This window comes from Arctopsyche grandis, chromosome 4, assembly GCF_051622035.1.
Source record: "Arctopsyche grandis isolate Sample6627 chromosome 4, ASM5162203v2, whole genome shotgun sequence".
NCBI lineage: Eukaryota > Metazoa > Arthropoda > Insecta > Trichoptera > Hydropsychidae > Arctopsyche > Arctopsyche grandis.
The window spans coordinates 17373319-17391922 of record NC_135358.1 but is presented as its reverse complement, the minus strand read 5'-3'; the positions used below and the strand labels follow the sequence as shown (position 1 = coordinate 17391922).

Sequence of the window (18604 nt, the reverse complement as noted above, 5' to 3'; positions counted from 1 at the left end):
TTCTCTGGAGAAGTCGTTTTAGAAGGTTTTTATTAGTTTTTTTTCTTTAATGCATAAACGTAAACAGATAATTACATAAAATAGTCGAAAATATTTTAGGTGCTGTGTGTGCCAAACACTTGGTACAAATCGACCCTGGACTATTAACATTAAGTTATAAATTTAAAAAAAAATAAAAAAAATAAAAAAAAAAAAAAAAATATATATATATATATATATATATATATATATATATATATATATATATATATCTGTACATGTGAATTTGGTTAAATACTGACGTAATTTTTTTGTTTATTACTTGATATAATCATCTCTTTCAAAGTATATTGAAATCAACACAAATTGGTTACAATCATTAGAAAAATTTGCATATTTTTATTTTTATTTTAGTTTTAAATTCTATTATGTATTTATAGATTATATTTATTGAGAATAGATTGTAGCTATACACATCTTCATATACATTTATGTATACATAATGCTACCTTTAAACGCAACGGTGGTAACTCTATCATTTGGCTAAATTGAGTAATTTAATAAAGTTAATTTTTGTTTTCATACTCTATCAAAAGACAACTTGATCAATTGGACAATTGGAAACTTCAAAATAGCGTCTCTTATAATTTTATCAATATTGTGTACATGAAGTATGTATGTTTTAACTGTAGTAAATATTATTTTTATATTTAGTTCTCTGATTTAAACAATTCAATAAAGATTTGAAGAAATGTTTACAGCACTATCCTGAATAATTAAGTATTACACTCTTATCACTATTTACCCATTAACAATTTTTATAAATAAACACCATATTCTCATAAATAGTGAATAATGAAATCAATTTAATTGAATTGTTTACCCCAGTAATAGTTGCACAAGTGCTTAATATATTTGACAAAAATATACATAATGTTTTTGACAGTTAAAGCGGGCATGGACGGTAAAATGAGTGATTATTATTTATTTGTGCGAGTTAGTTCGAATTGTCAAGCGATTGTCAGTGTCAGTGTCAGTTGAGCCGACGATGTGGTCGAGTTGGGTTCGATGGTTGGATGATCCCGAGCTGGTGGTTTCCGTGCAGAAATGGTTCGGCGTTCGGTACGCGACTCGTGTAAGCTCCGAGCTTCCTCCAGAAGTCACCAACAAGTTTTGGTTCTACTTATTCACGGTCTGTACAGCACTCGGAGATGAAATCTTTTACGCAACATCCATTCCCTTTTGGTTTTGGAACATCGATGGAGCTGTTGGTAGACGAGTTGTTTTGGTTTGGACCATTGTGATGTATATTGGTATTTGTTTTTTCAATTTCACTATATCACTTCTGAATTTTCGCTTCATTTGATTATTACGCTTGTATTTAAATTAACAATGAATGCTTGTCTGTGGTTGTCGCAATCAAAGTTTTTCAATGCAAGTTTTTTGCTGTATTTAAATTGGCGAGCAATGTCCGTCACAGATTACCCATGTACCGTAAATGTAGTGCTTTAGTGCAAGTTTGTATGTATGTATAAGGTTTGATTTTTTATTTCCAAATGTTATGATTGTTTGTGAATTTGTAAACCCCTTTGCATATTTCGCTTGAATTAAAAATAATTATATTGACTATTTGTATTATTATCTTGTTATATGTTGCAGGTCAAGGCATTAAAGATATTATGAAAATGCCCAGGCCGGGTCCTCCAGTTCAAAAATTACAAAAGAAATGGGCTTTGGAATATGGAATGCCTTCTACACACGCAATGGTGGGGATGGCAATACCATTTTCGATTCTATTTTATACGATGAATCGATATCAATATTCATTTCAATGGGGTTTAATTATTTCAACTACCTGGTGCTCTTTGATATGCATTAGTCGAATATACCTTGGAATGCACAGTATTTTGGTAATCTAACTTTCTTATTATGTCTGCTATGGTGAATAGCTGTTCAATAACTTATAAAGTGACAAATTTTAGGATATTGCAGCCGGTCTGTTGTTAGCTGCATGTATCATGATTCCTGTAATGCCCTTAGTCGACGCACTTGATAATGCTATATTGACTAATTATTCGTCACCTTTATTCGTACTGTTGATATCGATATTAGTCATTGTTTATTATCCTAATGGTGATAAGTGGACTCCTACTAGGTATCCAAATCATTGAGTTTTTCAAATTTTATGATGTGTATTCTGATAAGAGTCGATTGGAATTTTTGTGAGATATACACATTAAGAACTATTTGTACATGTCTACATTGTAAATTTACTTTTTTATGACTTTTTGACAAAAACTCGTGATGTAATATTATTTCTTTTATTTTAGAGGAGATACAACTATGGTAGTGAGCGTTTGTGCGGGAATACAAATAGGTGCATGGACAAATTATCAATTGGGTCATATGATTGCTAGTAGCACAATTCCACCATATAAAATTATATGGCCATCATACGACATGCTGGGTCTAGCCATTTTGAGGACAATACTTGGATTCTGTGGTGTGATTGCTACAAGAGCAATAGCAAAGTCAATTTCGTATGCTTTTGTATGTGCCTTATTGGGTAAAGATAAAAACGAATTACGAAACTCGGAGAACAGCTTAGAAAATAAGAACAAAATAATAGTTGAACTAAGTTATAAATATTTCACTTGTGCCATGATCGGATTTAACTCGCTTTTTCTGCTTCCAAATGTGTTCAAACTTGTTGGTATAGAAAGGCCAACTTTTTATACGGAAATATAAATAAGTATTTTAATGAAGATTGATGAGAGTAAAAGCTTGATAGAATCTCGCCTATTTTTAATGAATATATAATACAATTTATTAATTATATTAAAAATCGAAACTCATTGAAACTTCATTTATTAAATTATTTTTTTTAATTAATAATATACTAGTTTTGAAGAAATCTACATATGCATGTATATAGATACAATATATTTACATATTGGAAGGTCACTATAAAGAATCTTGTAATGTAATAATTTTCTTCTTCCGAAAACTATACCTTTCATCTTAACTTTATTCAATTATTAAGTTTTATGTACCTGGTTTTTGAAATCGTTGTGTAAACTTACAGGTGATATTTTAATGTATTTTATAAGAAAAAAATGCCTCAAATCTAGAGTGCCTGTGCATTTATTATTTATTGTATGGAAGTTGATTTTTTTTTCTTATGTACAAATTTAGTAATTTACCAATATTCGTACTCATAAGTTAAAGTACATACATACATAATTCAGATCTGTAAATAGATAAACATTTGTAGATAACCATATATTTTGTTTCTCCATAGTCATATTACATTACAAAGACGTTAGAGCTTACATGCAGTAGTTGATTTTATGTAGTGTTGTTTTAATACGTTTTGATTAATAATAAATATTTTAAATGTAAGGTTGTTGAAAATTGTAAAAAACAGAGTAAAAATCGTATTTAAATTTTTATTAAAATCAGTATATGCAATAAGTACTTAAAGTATACATACATAATACATAGTTTAAAATAATTGGCAAGAACTGACGCAATCTTTAAAAATATTTACATACATAGAAATGTGGTTGTGACGAATTCAGGGCTTACTAAATTATACATAGTTATAGACTGCCCTTCAATCAATTAACAAATTTTTCAAATAAAATATTAACATATATTGGGAATTAATAGGGATGTCTGACCACTTCAATTTTATGAAAGACGTGGTCTCGAGAGCTTTAAAATTATCTGGGCATTTTTTTGTAACGTCATTTCTCAATTGTATACATATGTACGTTTTGTTTAAATCCCTTCTATGTTAGTAATGTTTCATAAATATGATTGTTTAGGTTCACCATATTTTAAACCAATGAATCATATTTTATTATGAAGTAGTAAATTAATAGATATTATAAATTACAAAATTAAGTTTATAAAAACATTTATATGTATAATAATATTCTTTAGTGAAAAACAAAATATCTATTACGTATGAAATCCAAACATATGTATGTATGTAAGATCAGGTTAATGTATCAGGCCAGCATCTTTAGCCATGCTGTAAAATATCGATTTCTTGTTTTTAAGTAGATTTTCCGGAGTATCAAATTCGATCAAATTCCCCTTATCCAAGACTAATACTCTATTTGAGTCAATTATCGTATTCAGTCGATGAGCGATTGTCAAAACTGTGCTTGAAGCAAATTCTGTCCTGATAGTTCTCTGTAACGAATTATTTACATATATTTATTAATCTTACATGATATTATGAACATATGTTTATTTTTATTGTTAGTAAATTTTTATGTCATTTTCAATAATTATTTATAGTTCAAAGAAATACATATCTAAAAAATATAATTGTTATTATATAACATTTAAACACCTGAATAAGATCGTCCGTTTCTAAATCCACAGCAGCCGTAGCTTCATCCAAAATTAATAAATGCGTTTTTCGAAGAAGAGCTCGAGCTAGACAAACCAACTGTCTTTGACCTACAGACAAATTCTCTCCTCCTTCACTGACTGTGTGATTTAAACCAGCTGCCAATCCTTAATTTAAAATTTATACCATATTTTCCATTAACAGGTTTTTTATTTTTATTTTAGGTATTTCAATGTATCATACCTTTGACAAATGTCTTAAGATGGGCAAGCTCGAGAGCAGTCCATATTGCATTGTCTGAAAAAGAATCAAACGGATCCAAATTCATTCGCAAACTTCCAGCAAACAACACTGGATCTTGTGGTATTATCGTGATACGATTGCGCAAGGAATGAATTCCAATCGTTGAAATATCTATGTCATCGATCAATATGCGCCCACTGTGCGCTTCCATGATTCTACAATGTAATAATTATTTTAATCATTATGTTAAATTTAAAATAACCTTCAATGTATTCACCCATACCTTAACAGAGCTAGTGTTAGTGTACTTTTTCCAGCACCCGTGCGTCCAACAACTCCAATTTTTTCTCCAGATTTTATTTCACAACTGATATCATTTAATACTGGTCTAGTGGTTGATCTATATCGCATATTTAATTTCTCTATTGTGACCTGGCCTTTTAGCGGCCAATCTTGATTTGGAGCAGTTTTTGAGATCTCCCAAGGTGCTTCCTGTTATAATTTCACATATCAATTAATAAATTAGAATAAATTAAATTATAAATAACAATCATACCTGCTTAATTTCGCCATACTCTTTAATTCGCTCGACGGCAACTATATTTGTTTCTGCATCAGAAGTCATTCTTACGAGTAAGTTAAGTAGTCGTGTAATCTAAAATAAAAAAAAAAAACAATTAAATACAAATATAATAAATATGAAATGGTTACAGTTATATTCCATAAGTAGTAATATTTACATATATGCATAAAACCAATAAGAAGTTGAGTTGTAACTGATTTGTTATAAACAGTATATACATATATATGAAGATAATGAGAGAAAATTTATTTTTATTTATTACTTGAAGTGCATAGCTTATGGAAAGTCCAGCTATTCCAGGGTCAATTGTATCTCGTTCGATGACGACAGATAAAGCAGAAAAGAAAATGATTAAAATACCAATCATATCCAAACGTAATGCTTGCCAACGATTAGCGATCAAGCTTGGATAAGAATACATTTGATTGAAATCTACTTTTTCTTCCGACTCCTTTATGAACCTATAGTATGAAATAAATTCAATATAAATAATGTGAAAATCATCAATAATATTATTTTGACTTTACCTATTTAAGATACCGTAGGCTCGAATCGTGGACGCTCCAATAATACTTTCGCCAAAATGTGAATATATTGGCGACCTAGATACAGATTCCAATCGTTTTAATTGTCTAGATGTGGCAACGTAAAACCTTTGTATGAAATAGTACACTAGTCCTATAGGTATTATTACTGCAATAAATATCGGAGTTGATATGCTAATAACAGCTAACGTTGCAGCGACCTATAATCATTTTAATTTAAATGTTAAACATCCACATATAAAAATAAACGTCATGATTTAAACGTAAATGTAAGTCATACTGCAAATAAATGTGAAATCCACGCACGGAGGGTCACTGGCAATACATTGTCCATTGTGTCTACATCTTTGCTGAATCTGTTGACGATTCTGCCAATTGGAGTCACGTCAAAGAAGGTGGTGATCGGAGCACGTAATATTGCACTTAACATGTGTTCATGTAATGCTTTTGAGGCTTCTAAAGTTCCGATGTAAAGTGCCAAGGATCCGACAGACGATGAAAGAACTGGCAAATAAAATTTAGCAATTGTGAGTAATAAGATAAATTTACATTAAAATGAACATTAGATGGGCTGAAAAACAGACTGGTACAAGTGACATTTTAAAAAAAAAGCTGGTTTAAATGCTAAAATAATAGCATTTCATATATGCTATTATTTTAGCACTTAAACCAGCTTTATTTTAAAATGTCACTTGTACCAGTCTGGTTTTCAGCCCCTCATATGTATGTATGTCTGTATAATACCTTGACCAATGCCCAAGGCTCCATATACTCCCAAGTACATGTCACGTCTTTGTGTATTGTTACTTCCGTGTACAGCCTGAACATTTATAATTTAATTTCAGATTGTGTGATTGAGTTTTTTAAACATTAAAATAAATGTGAAAGCTGACCACTTCTTTGTCGTTGGACCATGTTGACAACCAAACGTTTGCTCCAACAGCGAATGCTTGATATATAATACTTGTTAGAAGAGTTAAAATTGATAGAAATATACCAATATTCATCAAGTAATGAGAATAGACGCGCCACTTTACCTACATAGTTAGACATTTTTTTATGTAAATACGAAATAAATCATATAAAGTCATAATAAGGATATCAATAATAATTACACTTCCAGTTTCTGATTTTTCAGTCCCGATTATTTTATTGGACGATTTCCTTTCATCGTTGGTTTGAAGTGTTTTTTCAGGAGTTGAAATTTTAGCATCGGCTATAGTGAAAGATTAATTTTCATTTAATAAATAAACATGAATACATATATTATATTAAAAACTAACAATTCTTCGATTTCTGTTCTGAACAAGTTTCTGATTTACTTTCAGAGTGAGCTCTCTGTAAAATATTAATAAAATCTGCACTGCTTAAACTGCGCTCTAATTGTTGCTTTATTTCGACTAATTCTGTAAAAGTGAAAATAAATATACATATGTACTTTTGCAACAATAATTTTCAGCAATGTGAGAAAGATTTTTACTGACCAGTATCTGCGTAATTACAAATTTCACTTAAATGTTGTAATAGGAATTCGGCAAAGGCGCCTTTCTTCGCTAGTAACTCTTTGTATGTTCCAGTTTCTGTGATATATCCATCTTTAAGCACAATTATGCTATCCACTTCAGGCAAATATGTAATACCGTGTGTAACAAGTATTCTTGTTTTCTTTTTCAGCACTCCAGATGGTCCAATAACATGTTCGAATATATGTTTACCGACGTGTGAATCAACGGCGCTCAAAGGGTCATCGAGGAAATATACATCACTGTCACGATACACAGCTCTAGCTAGAGATACTCTCTGTTTCTGACCACCGGATAAATTAATCCCTAGAAAAGTGGACTTGCAATATTATCCATTGAATTAATTATATTATTGAATATCATTGCAACACAGTGTGCTACCTTTCTCGCCAATTTCAGTTTGATCTCCTCCTGGAAGCATGTCCAAGTCCTGTTTTAATGCACATGCATCTATGATAGAACTGTATAATTTTTTATCTAATGGTTTTCCGAACACAATGTTATCTTGTAAAGTGCAATTTTGTATCCAAGCTTGCTGAGCGACATATGCAATAGAGCCATAAGTATTAACCCGGCCAGATACTTTGTCCATTTCACCTAAAAATGCTGATAGAAGGGAGCTTTTACCAGATCCAACACTACCCACAATGGCAACCAGAGACCCCGATGGGATGCTTATATTGATGTTGTGTAATGTGGGTTCACCCGAGCCCCAAGAAAACCATCCATTTTCAATAACTAGAGGATGGACTGAAATACAAATATACAGAAAAGAACTTATACTTCTGGTTAAAAGTAATTAGAGAATTGTCAATCATACCTTCTGTTGTGTCATGTTCTATTATTGTAGAATCTAATTCTTCAGAATTCATAAATTTATTTAATCTTTTAACTGATACTCCTGCCTAAAAATAAGTTTCATAATTAATTCTAATTCTTAGCACATTTTTTCATGTAAGTAGTGTTATATACATTTTAAAAATGAAACTTACTTGAACTATGTTTGTTATAACTGTTGGGAGCATTCCCAAAGGAAACCTCAATATGTTGAACAATGACAGAGAAACAAAGGTGGTTTTGGGATCGAGTATATTATTTGGATCTGAGAGCACGAAAGTTGCAAACGTTACCAATGAAACCTTAAAAAAAATTTAAATAACAAATACATACATATAAATGCTGAAAAATCTTATATATTTTAGTATTAAAATCATTTTACCAAAAACGGAGCGCAAGACAAAATAAAAAATGTAATAGCATTTAGGTACGCCGATTGTCTTAATATTTTCATCTCCTTATTTCTGATCTTCAAAATTTTCTCTTCAAAACTGGGCTCCCATGCATACAGTTTCAGAACCTAAAAGATGAAAGTATTTTTTCACATCTTCAAAGACAAAGAAAAAAAACTCGTATTGTTATTTTGGCTAAAAAAAATTAACCTTGATACCATTTAAAACTTCATTCATAGTTTTTATTCTATCATCTTTATTTTTCATTTGCTTTATTTGAAGAGTTTTTAGTTTATTTGCAATTACTCCATTCACGGGAATCAGAATAAGCATAACTGCTAAGCCAGCTAAGACAGATGGACCAAGAATTTGCCAAAGAAAATATAAAGATAATGATATTTGAAATGGAGTGGACCATATCAAATTCAAATTTGTAATTAGGTCCATAAATCTGAAATAAGAAATATTTTTAAAAGATGTAAGATATTTTGAAAAACGTGCGAAATATGTTATATGTACCTTTGAGCATCAACTGACATCAGATTAACAATTTTTCCAACATCTGATTCTTTTCGCTCATTATTAGAAAGTTGTAATGTTTTTCTGTAAATGGCACTGATCAGAGCTGTACGAATTCTTATACCTACTAAAATCATTCTGTGGAAATATTGTGAAAAAATTACTAATTGAACTATACTGATACCAAGTAAAAGTCCAGTATAAAAAAATCCTTTCCACATATGTTCCTTATTCTCTATGAACGATATCAGTAATCTAGAAAATGTCACTTATTTATTTAAGGAAATTAAAAAATGCACAAATCAACACAATATTAAATACCTTAGAATTTGTGGAGAAATAAATAGCATCGTGTCATGAATAAGTTTTAAGCATGCCCCAAAAATAAAAGTTGGTCCAAAAGCTCGGCATAAAGCTGGCATTATTGAAACTTGTTTCTTTGATGTAATGACGCCAGAAATTACATTTCCTGAGGATTTTGCGTACGATATCTTTAATCCTGGCTGTGAACTATTAAAAATATTAAAATCGAATATAAAAAATTCGGATGTGGCCAACTCACGACTCAATCTATGTATTTAAGGAATATAAGAAGGATAAACAACAAAATTCTATAAGGAAACATACATTGGTCACGTTCACACATATCGGCTGTTCTCATTTTCAATACAAATAGAGCTCAAATGTAAGGAATCTTATGCAAGACAAAAGTTTTACTTCGGGTTGTCGGATCTTGTTCAAATTTTTTTTATTTCTTGGAATCACTATAAATATTATACTTATTAAATATCAAGAAGATGAAAATAATTTAAAAAGTCAAAATAAAATAATAAAATATTGTTTTAAAAAAAAATACTACTTTCGGTTTACGAATTCTGACTAAAACCTTATCAACTCTAAGTTAGTACATAAACAATACAAATATAAATTTTCAGCTTGATTCGTTCAGGGGTGTGGAAAAAAGTAACATTTTTGAAAACGAAAAGTCGCAACATTTTTGACTTTCTAAGAGGAAAAAATCCCACATTAAATTTAGTGATTTTATTTTTATTTTTTTAAAGGATTATACTTGAGTTTTCTCGGGAAGATCATACATGTTTAAGGGATCGAAAAAAGCACACCATTCATTCTAGGCAAAAAAATATACATATGTTACCTATTAATTTTGCTATGAGATTCTTTCCAGTATTTTTCAAATAAAGGCACAACTTCAGCTGAACTATCCTCTGGATTAACGGACCACAGATCCTCCAATACCAAAGGCCGTTTAAATCCAGTCCACACAAGTGAATCAAACCAGGTGAACAAAATTTTGGACAAAAAACCACTATTACGTTCCGGAGAAGAATTCTAAAAGAGATACGCCTCGTATATATCAAATAAATTAAAAAAAAAACCATTAAAATAATTATTGCTAACCTCTTGTTTTGGATGAAGTGATTCACTCGGTGATACATCCACAAAACAATTAAGTATGAATATAATAAGCACCATGAAAAAATAAATAATATAGCTAACAAATGGATAGATAGAACATTCCAAATATTTCTCATCAATATATTTTCTGATCTCGGATGATAATTGTGGTATACTACATAAAAATAATAAGATCCAGAACAAAAATTGTAGACCAGATGTTCTGAGGCCATATTTTTTGTTGTAAAACAAGAGAACCCCAGAGTACACCTATAATGAAGAAATATAATCTATTTATGTTAGAAAGAAGCTATAAAAATATTTTATATATTTATGATACTTACGAATGAAATAATTTTAATGATGGGAGTGTAATATTCCACATTTGGCACATGTTCTTCATTGAAAGACTTGTATACAGATAATCCCAAATCAGATATAGTTAATAATAACAATAGGATTGTTATTAATAATTTACTCGTGTTTAAAGTACTCCAAGGTATGTTTCTATCTTTACTATGAAGGATATAAAAAACCTCCATGAAGGAAAATATCCATAAAAAAGCGCATGGTATCCATACTAAAATTGTTTTCTCAAAACAAGGCGTCAATTGTGGATTACTTGTGTTCCATGTGAGATTATAGTCCTGGAAAAAATAATGTGAAAAATGTCTTTCTATATCAATATAATTGAAAGCAAGCATCATAAAGTTTTGTACTCATCATCAATAGTAATTTTGCTTCTATATATTAATAATAAATTTATAATACATCGATAGATTTATAAGATTAACATATGTATATGTATTATAATTTTCATAAAATTATACTAACCGCGAATTAAAAATAGTAATTTAATATGCGTTGTTTATTAGCTTAGAGTACACATTTTTACAAGTGCGGAAGCATTATGGTACATTATTTATCACTTACTTAAATAAATGTAACTACTAACTTGATATAATACATATCATTTTACATTACTGATAACAAGGAAAGATAACATGGAAAAATTTATTGTTCAGGTCCTAAAAAAAATAAAGCACAAAGATGAGAATTTTCTTAAATAAGAGCAAAAATTTAAAACACATTTCGTATTCATAACTGAAATTCATGTTGATTGTATGTCAATGCTATCTGTATTATCAAATTTCATTCAGTTATTGATTAGAAGTAATTCACAACATACATATGTAAATTAATTAATTATCATATCATATTATTCGTATAACAATAACCATTTTTGTCCTAATATAAATCCAGTAATTATCTATTCTATTTATTTTTGCAGAGGGGATATTACAAATATTTACGTGTTTCTAATTTTTAAATATGAATTGGGTTATTACAAAAAATTGTAAACGTTTCTGTTTAATTCGTTGAGAGATATTAAAAAACAGCTATTTTTGATTGGCAGCCCTACATGACGTCACTATATAATGGCGGCAAATATGTACCGTGCAAATAGAATGTAATAGGCTCATTCGATAACTGTAAAACATGACGTAACCCTTAAAAATTCAGTATTGCAATGGTGAAAAGCATTTTATGTTTTATATTCGATTCATTTTAGCAAAATAGTAAATATAACCCAACAAATTTTCATCAACAAGATCACTTTATGATGAAATTTTTAGTTTGAAATCTATTTTTATAATAGCAGAAGGAATGATAAGATGAAAGTGATTAATTTATACCCAGAATGGGGAGCCACAAAAGTTTTCCATTTTATAAAGACACTTTTAAGTAACGGCATATGCACAAAGCGACCAGACCACTCCATACACTGGATAATACTGATTAATTACAAGGTGAGGCCTTCCTAGTTCATTTTGGTCGAAACAGTACAACATACTAGCATTACACAATCAGTTGTAAATATGTATGACGTCTGGTTCGGTGATTACTGGTCACAAATTACTCGTCACAGTCACTAAAATCTCTATAACGGAACATCTGGCAGCCGAAAAGTCCATCATACTAACGATAACTATCATAGTAACGAGAACTTGAGTGCCAAATATTGTGTATTCGCGATTTTCATGGCAAAAATTGTCTTTGTGACCACCCCAATGTGACGAATAGTCTAATTACCATGACGTCTAGCTACTTCATACAATTCTCAAAGATGAAATTCGTTGACGAAGAAAGAGCGCATACTTAAATTATAGAGTGGATCTCATAGTACTGTATATACTGTTACTGAGAGTTCGCGCCTTCTTGTACTCGCTCAGAAGCGCGCGAAAGGGACAGAACGTATTTTTATTACTTACATATCTCCTTTACGTTTCACTTACGATTACAATTCAGGAAAACGTTTGCCTCTTATCCGATCGTTTTCATACTTTGCCATATTGCTCATTTTGGTCATCAATGTAAATGGATCCTCCGCCATTACGATGGTGCAAAAATATCGTGTAAGACGTTTATCCATCGTTTGTTTATTAGTTTTAAACATAGATAGCAGTAGTAAAATAAAATTATTGTTTTTATTCAAAATAATAATTTTATATACAAATTATAGAAGAGGTATGTTTTTAAACAATTTTTTTTATTGAATGCAGTGTGACAGCATGATATGCACCTATTTTACATTTTTCTTGATTGTTTTACATGACATGATATACATGTGTATTGTTTTCCAAGGGGTTTTATCGTATCATAAATTAATAACTTTAACTGTTTCAAACAAATAATAACTTTTTTGTATCAGTAACCCTCAAATTTGGTTTCAAATAATGTAATATTGTAAAAGGTTTCATACCCTCTATTCTTTTATTAAATTAAAATTATTTTGAAACGGTTTTAATTTTTTTATTCAAAACCACTTCGATAAATAAGCGTTTTTTATTCGAAAAAAATGGCAAAGTTTCAAAGCAATCGGAAGAGATTTAGGAGGTTTGTCCAAAACAATCGCAATGTAAAACTTAGATAAAACTTGTAAATATCTTTTTTCGTCCTATTTTCAAATGTTTTAATTAGCATGAAAATAATTTTTCCCAAGGGTCTCATCTGTTTTAAAGACTTTTCATCCATGTTTTTAGAGTGTCACCAATTTTTACAAACATTGATAGTAACATATATTGGAAATTAATAGGGATGTCTGACTACTTCAATGTTATGAAAGGCGTGGTCTCAGGAACTTTAAAATCATCAGGGCATTTTTTTTGTAACGTCATTTCTCAATTGTATACATATGTACGTTTTGTATAAACCCCTTAAATATTAGTAATGTTTCATAAATATGATTGTTTTAGGTTGACCATATTTTATTATGAAGTAGTAAATTAATAGATATTATAAATTACAAAATTAAGTTTATAAACATTTATATGTATAATAATATCCTTTAGTGAAAAACAAAATATCAATTACGTATGAAATCCAAACATATGTATGTATGTAAGATCAGGTTAATGTATCAGGCCAGCATCTTTAGCCATGCTGTAAAATATTGATTTCTTGTTTTTAAGTAGATTTTCTGGAGTATCAAATTCGATCAAATTCCTCTTATCCAAGACTAATACTCTATTTGAGTCAATTATCGTATTCAGTCGATGAACGATTGTCAAAACTGTGCTTGAAGCAAATTCTGTCCTGATAGTTCTCTGTAACGAATTATTTACATATATTTATTACTCTTACATGATATTATGAACATTGTTTATTTTTATTGTTAGTAAATTTTTATGTCATTTTCAATAATTATTTATAGTTCAAAGAAATACATATCTAAAAAATATAATTGTTATTATATAAAAAAACACCTGAATAAGATCGTCCGTTTCTAAATCCACAGCAGCCGTAGCTTCATCCAAAATTAATAAATGCGTTTTTCGAAGAAGAGCTCGAGCTAAACAAACCAACTGTCTTTGACCTACAGACAAATTCTCTCCTCCTGATTGTGTGATTTAAACCAGCTGCCAATCCTTAATTTAAATTTTATACCATATTTTCTATTAACAAGTTATTTTTTTTTTTTTAATAAATTCAATGTATCATACCTTTGACAAATGTCTTAAGATGGGCAAGCTCGAGAGCAGTCCATATTGCATTGTCTGAAAAAGAATCAAACGGATCCAAATTCATTCGCAAACTTCCAGCAAAAAACACTGGATCTTGTGATATTATCGTGATACGATTGCGCAAGGAATGAATTCGAATTGTAGAGATATCAATATGCGCTTCAATGATTCTACAATGTAATAATTATTTCAATCTATGTTCAATTTAAAATAACCTTCAATGTATTCACCCATGCCTCAACAGAGCTAGTGTTAGTGTACTCTTTCCAGCACCCGTGCGTCCAACAACTCCAATTTTTTCTCCAGATTTTATTTCACAACTGATATCATTTAATACTGGTCTAGTGGTTGATCTGTATCGCATATTTAATTTCTCTATTGTGACCTGGCCTTTTAGCGGCCAATCTGGATTTGGAGCAGTTTTGGAGATCTTCCAAGGTGCTTCCTGTTATAATTTCAAATATCAATTAATAAATTAAACTAGTGTTGGGCCCGTTGATTTCAACGGGTGGTTTCGAAAAGGAATTGAAACTCGAATAAAAATAAAGTTAAAGATATTGAATCGACTGGTTTCGGAAAGAAATTGATGCACGAATTACGAAGTGATTACGAATTACGAACTACGTTTTGTGCATCGCCGACCTCCTGCCGCCTTTGCCCCCGATGCCTCCGTCGCTCCGGGGCCTTCGGCCCCAGCGCCGCCGACGCCTCCGGCGCCCCCGACGCCTTCGGCACCCCGGGGGCTTCGCCCCCAGCGCCGCCGACGCCTCCGGCGCCCCCAGCACACCCGATGCCTTCGGCACCCCGGGGGCTTCGCCCCCAGCGCCGCCGACGCCTCCGGCGCCCCCAGCACACCCGATGCCTTCGGCACCCCGGGGGCTTCGCCCCCAGCGCCGCCGACGCCTCCGGCGCCCCCAGCCCCCCCGATGCCTTCGGCACCCCGGGGGCTTCGCTCCCAGCGCCGCCGACGCCTCCGGGGGCTTCGCCCCCAGCGTCCCCGATGCCTTCGGCATCCCGTCGCCCCCAGCGTCCCCGATGCCTTCGGCATCCCGGGAGCTTCGCCCCCAGCGCCGCCGACGCCTCAGGCGCCCCCAGCGCCCCGATGCCTTCGGCACCCCGGGGGCTTCGCCCCCAGCGCCGCTGACGCCTTCGGCGCCGCCAGCGCCCCCGGCAATGAAAAAAATGAAAAAACTGAAAAAATTAAAAAAATGAAAAAAATGAAAAAACCGAAAAAATGAAAAAAATGAAAAAAATGAAAAAACTGAAAAAATGAAAAAAATGAAAAAACTGAAAAAATGAAAAAAAATAAAAAACTGAAAAAATGAAAAAAATTAAAAAACTGAAAAAATGAAAAAAATGAAAAAACTGAAAAAATGAAAAAAATGAAAAAAATGAAAAAACTGAAAAAATGAAAAAAATGAAAAAACTGAAAAAATGAAAAAAATTAAAAAACTGAAAAAATGAAAAATGAAAATTATGAAAAAAAAGAAAATTATGAAAAAAATTAAAAAAACTGAAAAAACCTGAAAAAAACTGAAAAATATGAAAAATATGAAAAATATGAAAAATATGAAAAATATGAAAAAAATGAAAAAAAAAAAATTTTTGTTCCCCATACTGGTTGACGGTTGATCGTCCGTCACATATATACAAATATACATACAAATATACAAATATACAAATATATTTAGCGACAGTCCGTTTTTATATATATAATTATATTATAAATAACAATCATACCTGCTTAATTTCGCCATACTCTTTAATTCGCTCGATGGTACTCGAACTATATTTATTTCTACATCAGAAGTCATTCTTACGAGTAAGTTAAGTAGTCGTGTAATCTAAAATTAAAAAAATTAAATGTTGCCACATCTAGACAAATATAAAAACAAAAGACAATAAATATCAAAAGGTTTTGGTTATATTCCATAACTAGTAATATTTATACATATATATTTCAATTTATTTGATTTATATGCATAAAAACAAATAAGAAATTGACTGATTTACTACAAACTTAATAGAAAAAAATATATTTTTACGATTATTTATTATTTTTACAAACTTGAAGTGCATAGTTTATGGAAAGTCCAGCTATTCCGGGGTCGTTTGTATCTCGTTCGATGACGACAAATAAAGCGGAAAAGAAAATTATTAAAATACCAATCATATCCAAACGTAATGCTTGCCAACGGTTAGCGATCAAGCTTGGGTAAGAATACATTTGATTGAAATCTAATTTTTCTTCCGACTCCTTTATGAACCTATAGTATGAAATAAATTCAATATAAAAAATGTGAAAATCATCAATAAAATTATTTTGACTTTACCTATTTCAGATACCGTAGGCTCGAATCGTGGACGCTCCAATAATACTTTCGCCAAAATGTGAATAAATCGGCGACCTAAATACAGATTCCAATCGTTTTAATTGTCTAGATGTGGCAACGAAAAACCTTTGTATGACATAGTACACAAGTCCTAAAGGTATTATTACTGCAATAAATATCGGAGTTGATATGCTAACAACAGCTAACGTTGCAGCGACCTATAATTATTTTAATTTAAATGTTAAAAATCCACATATAACAATTAACGTCACGATTTGAACGTGAATGTAAGCTATACTGCAAATAAATGGGGAATCCACGCGCAGAGAGTATCTGGCAATACATTGTCCATTGTGTCTACATCTTTGCTGAATCTGTTAAGGATTCGGCCAATTGGAGTCACGTCAAAGAAGGTGGTGATCGGAGCACGTAATATTGCACTTAACATGTGTGCATGTAATGCTTTTGAGGCTTCTAAAGTTCCGATGTAAAGTACCAATGATGCTACGGATGATGAAAGAACTGGCAGATAAAATTTAACAATTGTGAGTAATAAATTCCGAATCTTGCCTTATTAAACTCGCGAGAAAGATCCAACTCAATTTTAATAATTGCATCTGTGCACATTGAAAGGTTACTCGTCATCTGATGTGCAATCTATCACTCGAGAAGACGAGAATTGCGTTTAAAGCTGCCATTCAGTGTATCTGTCGTTCAGTCTGTCTGGTGATTGTCGAGCGCTTGTACCAAACCCTGCAAAAGTGTAAATCATTTCATGTTTTATATTCGACTCATTTTCTCAAAATAGTAAATAGTAAATAGAACTCAAAAAATAAGATGAAAGTTTTTGTTTGAAATCTTTTTTTAATCGCAGAAGGAATGGGAAAGTGAAAGTAATTAATTTATACCCAGAATGGGGAACCACAAAATTTTTCCATTTTATAAAACCACTTTTAAATAGCGGCATGTACAAAACGACTAAACCAGTTAATACTGATTAATTACAAGGCTAGGCCTTCCTAGTTAATTTCGGTCAAAACAGTAAAATATACTAGCATTACTCAATCATTTGTAAGTATGTATGAGGTCCAGCTACATACTTTATAAAATTTTTAACACATTTTTGAAATGAAAGAAACCATAAAATTGAAAATAATTTATAGCATAAAGAGGATGGGAATATTTTTAGATGTTTTTCTCACTTTAAACATTTTGTTGTATAAAAAGGCTGGCTACCGGTCAAAAAATTATAGTATTTTAAATTTTGCAATAATTTATAGCATTAAAGATGATGCAGATACTTTTAGATTTTTTTGTTCAATCCAAAAATTTTGTTTTATAAAAAAACGTTGGTTACAATAATCCAAATTTTTTTTTTATTTTAAATTTTTGTTTTTTTCTAATTTGAAAAAAAAAATTGTATAAAAAAGTCTGGTTTTCATTTATATCGATGATGGCAATATTTTTAGATTTTTTTTCTCAACTCCAACCAACCTCATGTTGGTTACCCCATTTTTAAAATAATAATCGATTATTTAGAAGGCTCTAAGCAATTATTAGAACTTCCATTTTAATTTTATTTGAGTCAGCCGATAGGTTTATAAGTGTTGTTCAATTTTCAAGCAAAGTATGAAAAATTCTTCGCTCTATACCAACACTATAAAACCAATAAAATATTGATTATTTTTATCTTATAAAATTTTGGAACATGTTTTATGACCTCTTATTTTATACTACCTGGTGTGGCCGTCATGTTTCATGTTTTATTGCGACCTTAATTTTTAGATTTAATCGTCTCATCACCTTTTTTTGGCAACTAATAGATATTCTACATATTCTTTAT

At 31.1% G+C, this 18604-nt stretch overlaps 3 protein-coding genes and 1 pseudogene across 7 annotated transcripts in view; 2 read left to right on the top strand and 2 right to left on the bottom strand.

The window, feature by feature from the left end:
* LOC143911007 (uncharacterized) overlaps positions 1-18604 on the top strand; it is a 901246-nt gene that overhangs the window by 847377 nt on the left and 35265 nt on the right. The window lies entirely within an intron of this gene.
* On the top strand, positions 976-8459 carry LOC143911002 (sphingosine-1-phosphate phosphatase 1-like). 5 transcript variants are annotated; one of them, XR_013260520.1, is made up of 7 exons: positions 982-1292; positions 1639-1889; positions 1962-2134; positions 2310-2529; positions 4378-4487; positions 4570-4810; positions 7391-8459. XR_013260520.1 is itself a non-coding variant. In XM_077429703.1 (4 exons), exons 1-4 carry the CDS (start codon positions 1028-1030, stop codon positions 2725-2727), a joined length of 1107 nt encoding a protein of 368 aa, XP_077285829.1. In that variant the 5' UTR covers positions 982-1027. The 5 variants fall into 5 exon arrangements, 1 of the variants encoding a protein (XP_077285829.1); XR_013260518.1 differs by having other exon boundaries at positions 990-1292; positions 2310-2519; positions 4378-4489; positions 7391-8381; XR_013260519.1 differs by lacking the exon at positions 7391-8459 and having other exon boundaries at positions 976-1292; positions 4570-5245.
* On the bottom strand, positions 3410-12201 carry LOC143910991 (multidrug resistance-associated protein 1-like). Its single transcript, XM_077429661.1, has 24 exons — positions 12101-12201; positions 10748-11050; positions 10407-10673; positions 10144-10337; positions 9309-9497; positions 8988-9242; positions 8679-8919; positions 8459-8596; positions 8232-8378; positions 8060-8144; positions 7621-7989; positions 7201-7545; positions 7000-7122; positions 6832-6932; positions 6610-6753; positions 6461-6536; positions 5997-6220; positions 5699-5916; positions 5434-5632; positions 5145-5243; positions 4872-5080; positions 4589-4803; positions 4346-4512; positions 3410-4182 (listed from the first exon to the last, which is right to left on the bottom strand). The coding sequence occupies exons 1-24, from the start codon at positions 12128-12130 to the stop codon at positions 3988-3990; spliced, it is 4533 nt and encodes a 1510-aa protein (XP_077285787.1). The 5' UTR covers positions 12131-12201; the 3' UTR covers positions 3410-3987.
* Positions 13817-18521, bottom strand: LOC143910259 (multidrug resistance-associated protein 1-like; annotated as a pseudogene).